Source organism: Paramisgurnus dabryanus, chromosome 23 (assembly GCF_030506205.2).
Source record: "Paramisgurnus dabryanus chromosome 23, PD_genome_1.1, whole genome shotgun sequence".
Lineage (NCBI taxonomy): Eukaryota > Metazoa > Chordata > Actinopteri > Cypriniformes > Cobitidae > Paramisgurnus > Paramisgurnus dabryanus.
In genome coordinates this window covers 20,211,144-20,230,115 of record NC_133359.1, presented here as the reverse complement: position 1 = coordinate 20,230,115, position 18,972 = coordinate 20,211,144, and the positions used below count along the sequence as shown (strand labels likewise).

The 18,972-nt window shown below is 37.3% G+C and overlaps 1 protein-coding gene across 3 annotated transcripts in view; it reads left to right on the top strand.

Annotated features, from left to right (window-relative positions):
- The window catches only part of dgkzb (diacylglycerol kinase, zeta b), a 42,281-nt gene extending 24,678 nt beyond the window's left edge, over positions 1–17,603 (top strand). For all 3 annotated transcript variants that reach the window (XM_065291490.2, XM_065291489.2, XM_065291492.2), the window contains exons 13-33: positions 1,952–2,065; positions 2,473–2,613; positions 2,739–2,817; positions 2,904–2,959; positions 3,050–3,112; positions 4,562–4,635; positions 6,163–6,274; positions 6,392–6,591; positions 6,742–6,842; positions 6,932–7,011; positions 7,299–7,368; positions 7,556–7,596; positions 7,680–7,870; positions 11,457–11,573; positions 12,059–12,127; positions 12,261–12,289; positions 12,371–12,420; positions 12,502–12,622; positions 12,714–12,750; positions 16,187–16,286; positions 16,498–17,603. In XM_065291490.2, the coding sequence (XP_065147562.1) occupies positions 1,952–2,065; positions 2,473–2,613; positions 2,739–2,817; positions 2,904–2,959; positions 3,050–3,112; positions 4,562–4,635; positions 6,163–6,274; positions 6,392–6,591; positions 6,742–6,842; positions 6,932–7,011; positions 7,299–7,368; positions 7,556–7,596; positions 7,680–7,870; positions 11,457–11,573; positions 12,059–12,127; positions 12,261–12,289; positions 12,371–12,420; positions 12,502–12,622; positions 12,714–12,750; positions 16,187–16,286; positions 16,498–16,614 (1,962 nt within the window). In that variant the 3' untranslated portion in view covers positions 16,615–17,603. The remainder of the gene's footprint in view (positions 1–1,951; positions 2,066–2,472; positions 2,614–2,738; positions 2,818–2,903; positions 2,960–3,049; positions 3,113–4,561; positions 4,636–6,162; positions 6,275–6,391; positions 6,592–6,741; positions 6,843–6,931; positions 7,012–7,298; positions 7,369–7,555; positions 7,597–7,679; positions 7,871–11,456; positions 11,574–12,058; positions 12,128–12,260; positions 12,290–12,370; positions 12,421–12,501; positions 12,623–12,713; positions 12,751–16,186; positions 16,287–16,497) is intronic.
- The last annotated feature ends 1,369 nt before the right edge of the window (positions 17,604–18,972 follow it).

The following is an 18,972-nucleotide window of genomic DNA, read 5'->3' as shown; positions in this document are numbered from 1 at the left end:
CAAAGATGTACCTATGACACTGCATACTTATACTAAAAATAAATTAAAAATTCATGAAACATGTTAAAGCATCCAGAATTATAGCCACGTTAATAACGTTTGTAAAAAAACAAACCGTTTGAAAATCGGTAGAAAATTGAGCAGGTTATGGTCATTTAAAAGTACCTGCACAATTAAACTCAATGCTACCAGTGAGCGAGCTGTCTGAGGTAAGATGGCCGCCAGGTGATGACGTTAGAGACTCCACCGTAAGACATCTAGCCTTTATACATATCTATGGTTACGCCCACTGAGTGGCAAAAAGTCTGAACGACTGCATTATAGCATAGCGTGAAAACGCGTCTAAAATGGGAAAAGTAGTTGTGTGATCGACTGTACTAACAGATTCATCAAAAATTTGGAGCGGTCTTTTTCCAGACTGCAAAAAACACTAATTAAATCAGTAGCAGTAGCCATATGTCAGGTATGTAACATTTTGGGATAAAAATCCTATAAAAATACCAGAGGCGGACACTACTTAAAGGTATAGACTTTATTTATTTGGGTATTTCCCGAATTTTTGAAAAGAACCGCCCCTCGACTTTTTTAATGCACATGCGCAAAACCCTACCTGCTCCAGAGAGGGAACGCCTATTAAACGTGTGCACAAGAGAGAGAGAGCATGAACGAGCCTAGTTCTTCTCTTCGCTCTGTTTACAAGTTGCTGCCGGCATGGCTCATACATTGAGATGTTTATCGGTTCCTGACTTGTGCCAGGCTAGCATCACTATTCATAGCTTACATCAACTTTTACTAGCAGTAATTTTAAATGGATTTCTCCAAATAGCATGACAAACTTTACCTGTCGAGTAGAAACTTTGCGTGGGAAGCCCAACCTGTGTGAAATATTCTCCCCAAAACAATCTGGTCTTGTATCTTTCTTCAGAGGCCTTTCTCTTCTTGTCATACAATTCGTAAACACTTTTTCTCTTGGACCCTCAGACATTTTAGAAAAATATGGTGAGAATGTGAGCTTCAATGAATGGCTGAAACCGTAGCCCACCACACATATACACCTGAAAGTGTGCATGTGCAGAAAGCGAACCTAGGGATGAGCACGTACGACGGCCTTACGCCAACACATCACCAGAATGATTGACAACTGGGATGACCAATAGTCTTGATGATCCACCCGGAAAAAGAAAATCTTCCGCTATACCTTTAAGTATTTTTTCTTTATACATAAAAGTCAAGTATTCGTATTTTATCAGTGTTTTTCTTTGGAAAACATACATTCCAAAGCATATTATCATAATTTTATAATTTAATTAAATATTTAAGTACATTAAACATCTAGTAATTTCTTTACTTTTACTTAAGTAAAAGGTGCTTTCGGACTTGTGTAAAAGTACGCAATTTTTATGTAATTAGGTATTAAATCTATTTTAATATGCAATATAAAAGGAATATACAGTATGATTCTATGCTTTAGAATGTAGTGAACATTTTTTAGTGAAGTTAATTTTTTCCCAAGACAAACACTGATAAAGCACAGATGCTTGGAAAACGTAACTAAAATACTTAAGTAGTGTCCACCTCTGAAAAATACACAAATGAATACTCTTATTCTATGTAATTGCAAAGTTTTGTCAGGGAGCCTTCATTAAAAAACATCCATTATGATGAGCCACAAAGGTGGGATGGTTTAATAGTGTTAGGCAAGACAAACATATGTCAGGAAAAGCCATGTGTGGCCATATGCCAATGTCCACAGACTACTGGTTGTTTGGCAAGTTGTTAGGGTCACTGTTATGGCCAACTAAATTCAATTTAAGCCGATAAGTCGGTTTTAGTGGAGTTTTTCGAGTTCCGGCGTGGTGACGTCTTTGCATACCCTCTATACTTATTTAACCTGACTCTGGTTTGTGTGATGTGTCACGTCGTGATGTGTTTAATGTGCTCTATTTTACAGGTCGGCTGGATTCTTTCTGTTCTGGATGAGCTCCAGTTAAAACCTCAGCCTGCAGTGGCCGTGCTGCCTCTCGGGACGGGAAACGACCTGGCCCGAACTCTCAACTGGGGCGGGGTATAAACCTTCATAACGTTATAACTGCACTGCAGTCTCAGTCCTCGGCTTTGCCAACCCACAGAGTGCATTTCAGCACCAACTGTGAATCTGTCTCCAATTGCTCATATTCGGGATTTCCATACCCCCCCCCAAAAATGGCTTGTTTACGGTTCCACTGGGAAAGTTGTTCACCCAATTTATTTTTTGTTGTACAACGTCTTTGACATTTTAACAAAACTCCAGATTTTGTTTTATAGCCTGAGATCACTTTTGGTCTCAGTTTCAACGAAATACAGCCAGCTCCTGTGGATTTGTGCTTTAAAAGCAAATAACTTTGCTAATGACACCCAGCTGCTTATACTGACATGTTTTTATAGCGGTTGTTTCAAGTTTCTTCTTGTTCACTGAACTTTTGTATACTTTAGGCATACACCGATGAGCCGGTGTCCAAGATCCTGTCCCATGTGGAAGAGGGCAACATCGTCCAATTGGACCGATGGAACCTGAGCGTGGAGCCAAACCCGGAGGCCACCGATGAGGAGAAGGATGAACAACAGACAGATAAAGTCAGTAGAGGGCGCTAGACTTACATAAATACCCGTCCAAACTATGCTTTCATCTTTTCTATAAATAATAGAGATATTTAAAAAGTCTGTAAAAGCTTTTTTTGTGTCTCATCATCCAATTTCAGCTTCCCATCGACGTCTTTAACAATTACTTCAGCCTTGGGTTCGATGCACACGTGACCCTGGAGTTTCATGAATCGCGAGGTTTGCCACCTCTCTGTTTTAAATTTGAGATCTCGTATAAAAATTGTGGCTTTGTTTTCATATCAAATTTGTTTTTGTTTCCTCAGAGGCCAAACCAGAAAAGTTCAACAGTCGCCTTCGCAATAAGATGTTTTACGCTGGAGTAAGTGTGTCTGTCCATTACGATCACAATCGTTTTATTTTTTGACACATTGTCTGGTGTGTAATGTGAAATGTTTGTGTTCCTCTACAGACGGCGTTCTCAGACTTTTTAATGAGGAGCTCCAAAGATCTTTCCAAACACATCCGCGTGGTGGTCAGTGAAAAATTAGTATTACATAATGTGAACCAAAGTATTTGATATTAGCTCAATGAAGTGACAAAGTTATCCAGACACAATGGGGTGGTTTCCCAGACCAAAATGCATGTTTGAGCTGCCTTAATTCAAAAACACCTTGCACTGACATATGACTGCACTGACTACTGATATAAAAACTACTTAAATGTCCTAATAAAATTAAGGCTTAGTCATGATTTAATCTAAACCCTGACTGGGAAACAGCTTCAATAAGTTTAAACAAACCTCAGTCACAGAAAGGCTGCTGTATTACTATTACATAAGATTTATAAAATGTAACAGGTTTGGCAGGTATACGTAATAGACTTGAATTACATAATATTAATTACATAATTCAAGTATGTAATATGAACCATACATCAATGTATTAAAAATACATAAATGAAATAAATAAACTTACACATTTACATATACATTACATGTATGCATTTGGCAGACGCTTTTATCCAAAGTAACTACAGTGCATTACACTGCAAAAAATCAAGATGTATTTTCTTGATGAGCAAAATGACCTAAGAAAATAAGTCTAGTTTTTAGACAAAAAATATAACAAGTGAATGTGTGCTTAAAACTAGCAAAAATATCTGCCAATGGAGTGAGAAAAAAATCTTTAAAAAAAAGTTGTTTTTGCTTGTTATAAGCACACATTCAGTTAAATTGAATTTTTTTTGTCTAAACCTAGATTTATTTTCTTAAATCATTTTGCTTATCAAGAAAATACATCTTGATTTAAGAATTTTTAGATATTTCTACTGAAAACAAGACAAAAAGAAAGTAATTTTTTCTGTGTACACACTGCAAAAAATTATTTTCAACAAAAAATGTTCTTAGTAGTTTTTACTTGTTTTCAGTAAAAATATAAAAAAAATCTTAAATGAAGATGCTTTTTCTTGATGAGCAAAACGACCCAAGAAATTAAGTCTAATATCAAAAATATCAAATTTAACTGATGTTGTGCATAAAACAAGCAAAAAAAAATCTGCCAATGGGGTAAGCAAAAAATTAAAACACTAAATTCAAGAAAAAACTAATTGGCAGATTTTGTTTTTTGCTTGTTTTATGCACAAAATCACTTAAATTTGATATTTTTGGTCTAAAAACTAGACTTATTTTCTTCGTATATCAAGAAAATACCTCTTAATTTAAGAATTTTTAGACATTTGTACTGAAAACAAGACAAAAATACTAATAAAATGTTTTCTTGAAAATAATTTTTGCAGTGCAAGGTATACATTTTTTTATGTTCCCTGGGTTCAAACCGATGACCTTTTGCGCTGCTGACACAAGCTATAAAGTGCACAATATATGTATATAAATGATAAATATATAATACATTAAATCAAATTATAAGTAAACATGTCTCCTTATACTCTTTCTATGTCATATGTGTGTTGGTGGCTTTGGCAGTGTGATGGCGTTGACCTGACCAGTAAAGTGCAGGATTTGAAACTACAGTGTCTTCTTTTCCTCAATATTCCCAGGTACTTGAAACTCAATTGTACTAAACAAATGTTTTGTCTGGTAACAATTCACAAATATGATGTCTGTTTATGTTTTTTTTTAATGCATTAGCATGAACTAACAATGAACAATGCTTATACAGAATTTATTTAATCTTAGTTCATGTTAATTTCAGCATTTACTAATACATTTTTAAAATCAAAGTCGGGGTTCCCACAGGTCATGGAATGTCTGGAATATTATGGAATTTTAAAAGGTATATTACAGACATTGAAAGTCATGAAATTTTATATATTTTGTCCAACTCATGAATATCAGGAATTTTGTTTTTCGCTTTAAATTTTAGTTTGCATTTATCAAAATGTAATCCGCTTGTTAAGTTGTGACGTAGGAAATGCCGTTTCCAGGTCCAAGCCTTCACTGTAAAAAAAATCCGTAGAAATTGCAGCTGGGTTGCCGGTAATTTACCGTAGATTTAAATTTATGTTATTTACTTGCAAAATTTTGTTCAAAGTTGAATGAACATTTAACATTTACAAGTCTTTGTCTTTACAGAGTAAAACTAAACAAACAGCATCAAGCAAAACGTTCTGGGAAACAAAATCTGAAGCAAAACCCAGAAAAAGGTTGATGATGATTTCTGGTTCCCAGAATGCTTTACATGAGACTGTTATTGTATAGTTTTATTCTGTAAAGATAAAGACTTGTTAATATTTAAAATTTATTTAACTTTGAACAAACTCTTGCCAGTAAATAACATAAATTTAAATCTACGGTAAATTACCGGCAACCCAGCTGCAATTACATTGTAATTTCTACGGATTTTTTTTACAGTGTTCAGTGATTTCAAGTGAGACTACAATCTAAACAGTCGTGGGATTGTTTATTCATTTAGCTGCATTTTTTATAAACTCATGGTGTACACTACATTATCAGGCTCATGGCATCTTAGACATTGGTTATGAAAATTCAGCTTTTTAGTCAGTGAAAGTCACGGAAAAGTCAGGGAATTTGACATTTGGCTTAAAGTGGGAACCCTGATTATTAAATGCCCAATGAACTCACACTGACATTGTATTGTATTGGCATGAACAAAGAATTTGCATGAAAGTAAAACTATATTGTTCATTGTTCGTTCATGTTAACTAATGCATTTACTAATTTAAACAAATATAACCTTATTGTAAAGGGTCACAGTTTATCTCACTGTTTATTTATTGATGCAACAAAATTTGCTGTTCCATTTAATCTTCATCTTTTATGAAAACCTACTAGAAGTTAAATATATAATTAAAAATAAACAAAATCTGTAGTGGCCAGTCCACACCAGTCTGACCATTTATATTCTCAAGGCATCTAAAGCCATACCACAGATAAAGGTTATCAAACCACATTGGGAATCCCAGGCTGAAAATCTCATTTGAAAAGCAATTCCCCATCCCAAATTGTGTTTATTTTGGGATAAAATAAAATCTAGACATGGGACTCTACTTCGGTGTTCATTAAACTGAGATTATTTTGACTGATCTTTGTATTAACCACTGTAGATATTGCGCCGGTACCATGCCTTGGGGAAACCCAAGCGAACATCAGGATTTTGGACCTCAGAGACACGACGACGGACTTATCGAGGTCATCGGATTCACAATGACCTCTTTGGTAAGTTTCACCAACCAATAGCATCTTCAAGCAATACAATGTTTTTTTAAATGACTAAAGCATTTATTATATTGTAAATGTCAGTCAAATTACAGATGTTGGTCTGTCTTTCTGTAGGCCACCCTGCAGGTTGGAGGTCATGGTGAGAGGCTTCATCAGTGTCAGGAGGTGCTCTTGACCACCTTCAAGCCCATTCCTGTACAGGTGGACGGAGAGCCCTGTAAACTGGCTCCATCCATCATACGTATCACCCTCAGGAACCGGTCCAACATGCTTCAAAAGACCAAGAGAAGAATCTCTCTTCAACAGCTGAACGAGTAAGTAGTCATTGATCCATCTTTCAACTTTAAAACCACACCAATCCATTCGTCCATTCACTGATCAATTTACTGAATTATTCTCCAAACGTTTCCAAATAAAATGCATTGAATTTTTGAGGATAACTGACAGTTTTTTTCTGGATGTAGTCAGCTGCCCATCACGGAGAACCTTAAGATCCAGGTGAATCGGATCAGCATGTGTGATTATGAAGCTTTGCATTACGATAAGGAGAAGCTCAAGGAGGCCTGTGAGTATCTCCTGTCCTCCTCCTTATTAAAATCTACCACCTTTTAGTCTGTACCTAAACTTGTTGTTTACTTTCATTCATTTTTCCAGCTATTCCTATGGGAGCAATTACGGTTCCTGGGAGCAGCGATCTGGAGACGTGTCGGCAACATATCGAAAAGTTACAGGAGGTGCTTTCAGCTTGTTTAAAGTTTGTTCGAAATGACATTAGAAATCAGTTTGAAAGATTGTTGTTATTGGCAGTAACATAAGAACAACTAATGCCAAACATGTAGTATTGTATATGTGATACCCATTGCACAATGAGTTCCTGTTGAATTATTGCCTGTAAAAACACACGGTGACCAACTTGTATATACAGCCTGCTTTGGACAAGACTCTTTTTTCACTCTCTCTCTCTCTCTATCTATCTATCTCTCCCTATGTCTCTCTCTCTCTCTCTCTGGCTTTCTTATAGGAGGGGGATGGTGTTAATACAGACACACCACGAATGCCAAAACTTTCACCAAAATGGTGCTTCCTGGACTGTAAGCACAGCATTTTAAACTATTAGCAAAACAGTAAATGTTTGCATAATGTGTACAAAAACAGGCCAAAGCTGTTTTAACTGATTAACGCTATGGTCTCCCATCTTGACCAGTAGCCTCTAAAACCAGCAAACCTGTTTCAGCTGTGGTTTTTAGTCACTGATTTTTATTGTTGATTTATGCACAGCGACAACTGCGGATCGTTTCTACAGAATAGACCGCGGTCAGGTAACCGTGAACTTTTACAATTCACAATGCTTTTACACGTCCCCTCATTCCATTTCGCTCAAAAATGTTGCGTCTCTCTCCAGGAGCATCTAAACTACGTGACAGAAATCTCCCAGGATGAGCTTTATATCTTGGACCCGGAGCTGGTCACCAAGGAGACGGTGGGCACATCGCCCGGAATGCCGGGGGTGATGGAAACTGGGGGGGAGTGTTTCGACGACGCAGACCTTTTTGCTTTTCCGGCCTGTTCCTCGGAGCCTCCTCCACTGTGCAGGTAGATTAAAGCTACAGAGTCATTTAAAAGATAACAGAGGAAAGGTGTTTAAGGTCCGTCGACTGATGCTGTTGCGGCTGCAAGAAACGTTTACACAGCCTCAGGGTGCAGTTGAATGTTGCTTTTTACTTTGATGGTCCATTTTACACTAGTAGAGTACTTTATGTGCGTGGGTTTGCCTTGTTTTTGTTTAAGGAGACTATATTCATGAAGTAGCCCTCCATTGTGGTAGCCCTTGCTCACAAAAAGGTTGGAGACCCCTGCACTAAACTAAAAAATACAAGACAGAAATCTTTGTAGAGATGTTAAAAGGTTTTAAAAATGAACAAAAAATGTCATATTAATTCATTTTTATATGTAATATTTCGCCATGGTTGCATTGTAGTATTTAAGGGTGCATTGTTGTACTAATGTAAACTAAATAGATAAATTATGAACTTTAATATGAATGCACTTATAAAAATGATTAATGCAAAACCTGAAATTTCCTGAAAAAGTGCAAACATTTCTTACTTTTTCCTAAGTCTAAAAGTCTAAAAACTCTTTTTTCATATTTAAATTAAAAATCCCAGATTTTTAATATGGTCTCTGACTTTTGGGCATCACTGTATAGATATAGATATATAGAGAGATAGATGGCGATATAGATATATAAGGGCTTGGATGTAAAAACCGTTAGACATCAGAAATGAGATAATGATAATAACTGAATGCTCTAGGCCAGTGTTTCCCAATCTTTTTGTTTTGATAGGTAAAAAAATCATACGGCACACCACTTTCACAATAGGCATTAAAAGATCTACACAAACCTGTATTGCAATGCTTAAATGACTTGTTAAACTGAAAATAATCTACTCTCTTAAAGTAGTATTCACATTTAATGTGAAACTTGATCTTGTTTTGATGAACACAAATGATATCCTGGCTAGAATTGATGACAGTGACACATGCAGCTTTGATCAACTCAGAATCCTGGTAAGCTAGCTTCAAGCGCTTTTTAAAACACTGTGGCAGTGTTATTTTTCCACAGCACACCAAACAAGTTGTCACGGCATACTAGTGTCCCACGGCACAATGGTTGGGAAACACTGCTCTAGGCACTTTTTATACGTTCATCAAATACTTTAGCTTCAAATCTGCTTAATCCCGGCCTCATTGCATTCAGAAATATCACTTTGTTAGCAGAATCCGTTAAACACCACGTCAAAAACACTGTGGTTCACATTCAAATTTGGGTCCCTTGTGAGTACTTTGATTTGAATACAACCCGAATGTAGCAGCCACATGCATAACAGCGCCCCCTAATGTGTGGTTCAATTTCTTCATTTTTACCTTTAGAAGTCTGACTTTCATCATCTGAGATATTTTGAGTTGCATCTTTAGTAATTTAGCAACTGTTTACTATGACTACTATGATTAAAGAGGATATTGGCCAAAAAAGCTTGCATGTACTGTATTGTCCCAAAGATAAGATGTCCCTGATTATAAGATGATTCCCCCTTTCAAAGTGTACCTTTTGGAAATATGCTTTCTGAAGAACAACTCTTGTCTTCAAAGGGATTTTTTAAAAATATGCTCATTTTCCAGCTCCCCTAGAGTGAAATATTAGATTTTTACTGTTTTGGAGTCCATTCAGCTGGTCTCCAGGTCTGGCGCTTCCACTTTTAGCATAGCTTAGCATAATCTATTGAATCTGATTAGACCATTAGCATCTCGCAAAAAAATAACCAAAGAGTTTTGATATTTTTCCTATTTAAAACTTGACTCTTCTGTAGTTACATCGTGTACTAAGACCATCGCAAAATTAAAAGTTGCAATTTTCTAGGCAGATATGGCTAGGAACTATACTCTCATTCTGGCGTAATAATCAATGACTTTGCTGCCGTAACATGGCTGCAGGAGGGGCAATGATATTACACAGCACCCGAAAATAGTCAACTTTCAATAGCAGGAACACGATGGTACTACAGAAGAGTCAAGTTTTAAATAGGAAAAATATCAAAAATCTTTGGTTATTTTTAGCACGATGCTAATGGTCTAATTAGATTCAATGGATTATGCTAAGCTATGCTAAAAGTGGTACCGCCAGACCTGGAGATCAGATGAAAGGATTCCAAAACAGTAAAAATCAAATGTTTAACTCTAGGGGAGCTGAAAAATGAGCATATTTTCAAAAAAAAGTGGAGCATCCCTTTAATAATGAAAATGCTTTAATTTGAAACTACATTTCAAAGGGGACCAGTTTGGTTCTCCACATCCTTCAATACTTTTCATATGGCATACAGTACCATATAACCTGCAGTCCATATGGATTTAATAACAATAAGCCTAGGCTGTCCACCTCATTGTGAAAAAACACGTAGCCTATTAATATTTTATTAAAGTAGAAGTGTGCGCTACTGTAAATGACCCTAGTTTATCAGGTTGTTTCGGTTCTGGTGTACTTGTTTGGCACCACCTGCCTCATTTTTGCTTCGCGTCGTGCCTAACAACGGCCCTTAGCTGTTATAAAATGCACTGTAATCCCACTGCTTTGCAGGGGTTATTGCTTTTATAAAACGGTTACTTCATATGCATAACGTTAGCGGGATTTTATAAAAAACAACAACAAAAAACGTTTCATCCTACCTTCAGTTGTTCTCTTATCATCTCTCAATATTTTTAGCTAAAAGTGGAGATAATTCCATTTATGTGAATAACTTTTGTAAGAGATCAGATTCAGAGCCTGATGAAAACACGTTGTTTTTAGTGTTAAGTGAATGCATCAGTGTTTAAGTTGGGTAAGATCTCCACCCAGTGGATAGCGGAAATATGAATTTGAGGTAAAAAAAAAAAAACTCCTTAGGGAGCGTTTTCTCTTTATTGATTAGATGACTCAACAATATTAATTGACATGTATCTGGATATCGCCATAATTGTGCAATTGTATACAAATTAAAAATATGATTAAAGACTGGTGGTACAACTAAAGACTGGACAACATGGTAATACAGTCAAATTTGTTTAATACCAATAAAAAAAATTACAAAGTGAAATTTGTAAAAATAAGACATTTCAGTTACTGACAAATAACCTCTTCATTACCATTAAAGTGAAATTACTTAACCCAAACATAAAAGTCTGATAAAAATTTTACACGAAAACGTGTCAGGCACACATAGAGGGTTTTGGATCTAAACTGAATCTGCACAAGCTTGCATGAAAACACTAAAAAAGCTTTTTAAAAGCTCTATTCCCTAAGGGAAAGTGTTTTAATGTGTTTGTCTGAAAAAGAGAATTACATAGACAATTTTAAAGCATGTGTCAAATAAAGACTACAGTGACAAACATATTGACCCTGCCAAACAGGACGGCCCCCCATTCAGCCCCCTGCTATTAAACACTCATCTATGTGCGTAAACACCCACCCTCCCCCTCGCCCATCGCACGGCATCGCTTAGAAAAACACATCCCATCTGGCAGACCACATTGTAGCTGTTGTTCTGTTATAGTACATGATACCCAGCCCCCCTCCATGCAAGTGAATGCTCATGACTGTAAACACATTAACACCAGGTCATCTGTCCATCCCATAATGCTCTCACAGGGTTCATCAGCCTAACGCTGAAGGCCAGACCGAATGCGAGTCGACCTGCATGCTGTCAGATAGCGACCCACACATGCAGAGCGACACGGGGACTGACACGAAGCAAGGCCTGTGCAGGTACAGCCTGGGTGAATCTGCATGTACATAGCTTGTTTCCATGGAGACATGATGAGCATCATATTCTCCTTATGGTATATGGCACATATACAGTTACCCATCCCATACTTCCATGTGCTTATTTGTGGCTTTGAGGTGCTTTTCTAGACCAGCCTTCACAAAAGGGTACTGTGGCGATACCATGGTATCAGATGGTAATACCATGGTATTTGTATATATATATATATATGAAAGTGATATATATATAGTAGTGGTATTGAAAGACTACAACATACAAAAAATACACAAAAAGTGTTGTTGTTTTTTTGTTGAGCTGAACCTTTGGTACTTGTACTTAAAGGAACTTTAGAGATTACCACGGTATTACCATTGTGCATGTACAAAAACACAGTACTTTTTTGGTACCGTAAGGCAGAAGATATCAGTTCAAATGGATATCTGAGCTTCTAAGCTTGTGTTTGTTTTTCAAATCTTTCATCTCAAAGGAGGGGAGCAAAAATTATTAATGCCAATCGCTTAAAAACACCAGAAGTGGATTCAGTAGCTGTTCAAAGGTACTGTAAATACAGGATATGTTGCATGTAAATGTTGCATTATTTCATCACTGGTGAGGGGTTGCAAGCCAAACTGAAGTAGTTGCATAGCTTGAATATTGAGTTAATTGAATTTTGTTTTATGGATTCACAGGATAGAGGTTTGGAATGACAATAATGAAGGTACATACATTTAATTTTCTTGATACTTTCAGGACCCTTGCTGTGTTTAACACGAGAAACATTTTCTTCTGTGTTTTTCAGAAATAATAAATTTGCTCTTTGAGGCTGTAAAGTCTGACAACTTTGCCAAGGTATTGAAAGTTTAAAAGAATACTATTGTTAGTGCTTTACACTGCCAGATCTCATGTTTCTCTGCTTGCTGATGTTCCCAGCTGGTCAAGATTCACGAAGAAGGTGCCAATCTTCTGGTTCAGGACCGGTTCGGCTGCACCCTTCTGCATTATGCAGTCGACATCGGCAATAAAGAGATCGTGAAGTACATCATTGAGAACGGTAGATCGGTTACCCTTAATGCTGAATTTGAGTTTTAACTTCAATTGTGCACTTTATCAATAAAATCTCTTTTACTGTTTTTGATTAATAGCTCCTTCTTGTATCCTGGATGTGATGGAAAAAGCAACGTAAGTAGTGCTGAAAATACGTTTTGGCATATTTCATACAGTCTGTAATGGTTTCACTTAGCTAAAGAAAGTGATAGATAGATAGATAGATAGATAGGTAGATAGGTAGGTAGGTAGGTAGGTAGGTAGGTAGGTAGGTAGGTAGGTAGGTAGGTAGGTAGGTAGATAGATAGATAGATAGATAGATAGATAGATAGATAGATAGATAGATAGATAGATAGATAGATAGATAGATAGATAGATAGATAGATAGATAGATAGATACAGACCGACAGACATCTATAGAAAGTCACAGACCGACAGACAGCTAAAGAAAGTGATAGACAGACAGACAGTTATAGAAAGTGACATAGAAAGACAGATAGATAGAAAGACAGCAAAATAAAGTGATAGACAAACAGACCTACAGCTATAGAAAGTAACAGACAGACAGACAGCTCAAGAAAGTGACAGACAGAAAAATACAAAGAAAGACAGCAAAAGATATTGATAGACAGAAAGGCAGCTATAGAAAATGACAGACAGCTATTGAAAGTGACATACAGACAGACAGACATCTACAGAAAGTGACAGACAGACATCTATAGAAAGTGACAGACAGACAGACAACTATAGAAAGTGACAGACAGACAGCTAAAGAATCTGACAGACAGACATACAGACAGCTAAAGAAAGTGACAGACAGACAGCTATCGGAAGTGACAGACAGACAGACAGCTTTAGAAAGGGACACAGACAGACAGCTATAGAAAGTGACAGACAGACAGCCATAGAAAGTGACAGACAGACAGACAACTATAGAAAGTGACAGACAGACAGCTAAAGAATCTGACAGACAGACAGACAGACAGACAGCTAAAGAAAGTGACAGACAGACAGACAGACAGCTAAAGAAAGTGACAGACAGACAGACAGACAGCTATTGAAAGTGACATACAGACAGACAGACATCTATAGAAAGTGACAGACTGACAGCTAAAGAAAGTGACAGACAGCTATAGAAAGTGACAGACAGACAGACAGACAGACAGACAGCTAAAGAAAATGACATACACACAGACAGCTATAGAAAGTGACAGACAGCTATAGAAAGTGACAGACAGACAGCTAAACAAAAGTGACAGACAGCTAAAGAAAGTGACAGACAGACAGCTATAGAAAGTGACAGACAGCTATAGAAAGTGACAGACAGACAGCTATAGAAAGTGATGGACAGACAGACAGACAGCTAAAGAAAGTGACAGACAGCTATTGAAAGTGACATACAGACAGACAGACATCTATAGAAAGTGGCAGACAGACAGATAGATAGACAGCTAAAGAAAATGATAGACAGATATACAGCTAAAAAAAGTGACAGACAGACAGACAGACAGATAGCTAAAGAACAGACATCTATAGAAAGTTACAGACAGGCAGACAGACAGATAGATAGACAGCTAAAGGAAGTGGCAGGCAGACTGACAGACAGACAGCTATAGAAAGTGACAGACAGACAGCTATAGAAAGTGACAGACAGACAGACAGCTATAGAAAGTGACACAGACAGACAGCTATAGAAAGTGACAGACAGACAGCTAAAGAAAGTGACAGACAGCTATAGAAAGTGACAGGCAGACAGATAGAAATACAGCAAAAGAAAGTGATAGACAGACAGCTATAGAAAGTGACCTCCAGACAGACAGACAGCTATAGAAAGTGACAGACAGACAGCTATACAAAGTGACAGACAGACAGACAGCTATAGAAAGTGTCAGACAGACAGCTATACAAAGTGACAGACAGACAGCTATAGAAAGTGACAGACAGACAGCTAAAGAAAGTGACAGACAGACAGCTAAAGAAAGTGACAGACAGCTATAGAAAGTGACAGACAGACAGACAGACAGACAGACAAAGAAAGTGACAGACAGACAGCTATAGAAAGTGACAGACAGCTATAGAAAGTGACAGACAGACAGCTATAGAAAGTGACAGACAGACAGCTATAGAAAGTGACAGACAGACAGCTAAAGAAAGTGACAGACAGACAGCTAAAGAAAGTGACAGACAGCTATAGAAAGTGACAGACAGACAGACAGACAGACAAAGAAAGTGACAGACAGACAGCTATAGAAAGTGACAGACAGACAGCTATAGAAAGTGACAGACAGCTATTGAAAGTGACATACAGACAGACAGACATCTATAGAAAGTGACAGACAGGCAGACAGACAGATAGATAGACAGCTAAAGAAAGTGATAGACAGATATATGGCTAAAAAAGTGACAGACAGACAGACAGATAGATAGATAGACAGATAGCTAAAGAACAGACATCTATAGAAAGTTACAGACAAGCAGACAGACAGATAGATAGACAGCTAAAGAAAGTGATAGACAGATATATGGCTAAAGAAAGTGACAGACAGACAGACAGCTATTGAAAGTGACATACAGACAGACAGACATCTATAGAAAGTGACAGACAGCTATAGAAAGTGACAGACAGACAGCTATAGAAAATGACAGACAGACAGACAGCTATTGAAAGTGACATACAGACAGACAGCTATAGAAAGTGACAGACAGCTATAGAAAGTGACAGACAGACAGCTATAGAAAATGACGGACAGACATACAGACAGCTAAAGAAAGTGACAGACAGACAGACAGACAGCTATTGAAAGTGACATACAGACAGACAGACATCTATAGAAAGTGACAGACAGGCAGACAGACAGATAGATAGACAGCTAAAGAAAGTGATAGACAGATATACAGCTAAAAAGTGACAGACAGACAGATAGCTAAAGAACAGACATCTATAGAAAGTTACAGACAGATAGATAGGCAGCTAAAGGAAGTGGCAGGCAGACAGACAGACAGACAGCTAAAGAAAGTGACATACAGACAGACAGCTATTGAAAGTGACAGACAGCTATAGAAAGTGACAGACAGACAGCTATGGAAAATGACGGACAGACATACAGACAGCTAAAGAAAGTGACAGACATACAGACAGCTATTGAAAGTGACATACAGACAGACAGACATCTATAGAAAGTGACAGACAGGCAGACAGACAGACAGATAGATAGACAGCTAAAGAAAGTGATAGACAGATATACAGCTAAAAAGTTACAGACAGGCAGACAGACAGATAGATAGGCAGCTAAAGGAAGTGGCAGGCAGACAGACAGACAGACAGCTAAAGAAAGTGACATACAGACAGACAGCTATTGAAAGGGACAGACAGCTATAGAAAGTGACAGACAGACAGCTATAGAAAGTGACAGACAGACAGCTATAGAAAGTGACAGACAGACAGCTATAGAAAGTGACAGACAGACAGACACACATTTGATTTACTGTTTTTTTAGGGTCATTGTGAACCCATGTATAAAACTGTCAGGACTGAAGTCATAATGGTTAATAAGTTGTGTGTTTCTCGCAGAGGAAAAACTGCCCTGCACAAGGCAGCTGCGTTGTGCCAAAGGACCATCTGCGGTTACCTGGTGGATGCAGGTGCGTCCCTCATGAAGACAGACCTACAGGTGAGATCATTAATCTCTTTCAGCCCACTGCATGGCCACAGTTGTTACAGCTGCGGCAAATAGATCTGTGGTGTTTATATATAAGACAGGAGTTCTGTGTGAGAGCAGCAGGTTTCAAACCATACATTTATTTGATTCAAAGTTACTTTTCCAACCCTGCTTCCTATCAGCTCATGGCCTCTTCACTGTATGACTCTCATTTAACCTGCAGGGTGAATCTCCAAAGGCGTACGCCGAGAAAGCTCAGGACTTTGTGCTGGCCGAGTATTTGGAAAACCGGCAGCACTACCAGATGATTCAAAGAGAGGACCACGAGACCGCAGTGTGAACCACATCTAAACCACAGAGGCTCGAGTCCGGTTCATCCGGCCCGGGCACACGTTAGCCATGTTATGATGCAGCATGTTCGTTCGCTCATTGTGTTGTAACGTGGAGAAGACAGTGTTTGTGTCATGTTTCAGAATGCATGAGTTTGCTATAATAGTAATCAAGGCTGCACAAAGCTGCATCGCTTGGCTAGAAACAATGTGCAGCGGTTTTGGGAATTTCAGGGCTGAATTATTTTGAATAAAAGTGGCTTTACTTAACTACTGTAATATAACGCAAACCAGATAAACCTCACGAGAGATAAATATTAGTTTTATTATACTACTGCTGCTTTTGGCTACTGTACATTAGTTATTATATTTAATGCTGTTACTGATAGCATATCAAAGGGTTTTACAGATATGCGTAGACTTAAGTTATGTGACCGAAACATCTGCAGACGTCTTTTAGCTTGACTTTTACTCTCGAATGTTTGTTCTAGTAGGAGATTGATGTTGTTTTTATGGCCTCCTACGTTTAAGAATGCTTCCTCAGCTGTGGCTTACGGGCAGTTTCTCTCTTTGTGGTAAATGCTTGAATTTACTCAAACATTCCCTTATTTACTACTACTACTACTACTCTGAATATAGCATTAAATAATTTTCGTGTGCATCTTACCTTTACATTCGTAATTTAGTCTGTTAGTCGATTTTACTGCCATAAATATGCGACATAGATTGAGTTTCCTTCGTAGATGGAATCACATTTCATGACAAAGTATCTTCATACTGACTACTTTAAAAATAGCATTTACATTTAATTTCAGATTTTAGATTCAAAACGTCACTCTACGATGTTTAGCAGCTACTTTGTCGCATTTGCTGTCGGTTTTCTAGTCGAACCGAATAGTCTTAAAGTGTCCTACCATGGCTGCTTAGGTTACACTCATATGCGTCGTACACACCAAACGCAAACCATCGCGTTTGTCGCTCTAGATTACTCACGGGATTTAACTTCGTACTATGAAAATTTTTCGCTCAAGTTATGTCATTTGCATTGAGTTTGCGTCTATTCGCATCTTTGCATTGACTTTGTAAGAAATCCTCTAGAGCAAATCGTTGAATTCGCGTTTGGTGTGTACTCCAAATTATAAATAAAGGTTCCTGAAATAGTTATTTTATGGCACCTATAGCATCTTTATTTAGTGCACTTGGTTCATAAATGGCCATTGAGGCCAAACAAAAAAGAGAGTTTACCCTCTTGCACTGGTCTTTTATAAATATATATTTATGTCATCGTCTTCATTTAAAGATTTAAATTCTGATATATTCAACTACTTACTTTATTTACTTGTTAAGTAGACTAAAAAGCTTGAATAATGGCAGAAAAGCTGGTCTTATAAAACAGCTCTTGACAATGTGTGCATTTGTCATAAACATTGCCATAGTGTGATTGTGTTGTCATTACAATAGAGTAAATTGTTTTTTAGTGCTTTGTACGAGTTGCTATGCAATTCCGAATAGATAATACATGTATATAATCTGTCAAAGATTTTAAAAACGTGTGAACAATCTGTTCCGATTTATAATCTTGCATTTGTGTGTGATATAAATTTAGATCAATGCTTTATTTATAAGATTATATAAGAAGTTTGTTAGATAAATAGTAATATGTTCTCTGGGGCTGGATTGTTATTGTCTACTTGAAAATTGAAATAAAACTTAAAAAAAGGAGCTTGATGGTTTGCTTTTTTTATTATAGGCATTAATGGATTCAATAGAGTGAGAATAGCTACACATTGTGTTTGACTGCACTTAATATAAACACGCATCATCATGATTACACAGTTTCCTTCTGGCATCCGTTCAAGGGTTTTGAGCACTGGGTGGGAAACATTGTATAATGTTAATCTGTGCCTCTACCCGGGAGGGTTTTTATATCTGAATAGAGGGCAGATGATGATGGATGTGTTGACATTTGTGACTCATTTATCATGTCTGAGATAAGGTTATTGTTCTCGCAGAGCGCAAGGTGGAAAAGGATGCATATTTATTTTTGAAAGGTTTCACCCTTCTACATTTCCTGTGTGCTGTCTATGCAAAAAAACAAAAATAACACCGAGCCAGTTTAGCGATCATATAAGCGATCATATAATTTAAAAAGAGAAACAAAACGGTAACACATTTATCAACAGCTAAGATAAGACAAAAAACAGGTAATGATATTAAATAAAGTGAAGGATGGCATACAATCAAAAAGTAAAAAGGTAAACTATGGGGATATACAGACAGAAAAGAAAGGGAGGGATGGATGGATGGATGGATGGACAGACAGACAGACAGCTGAGAGATGGATGGATGGATAGATAGATATGCGGATA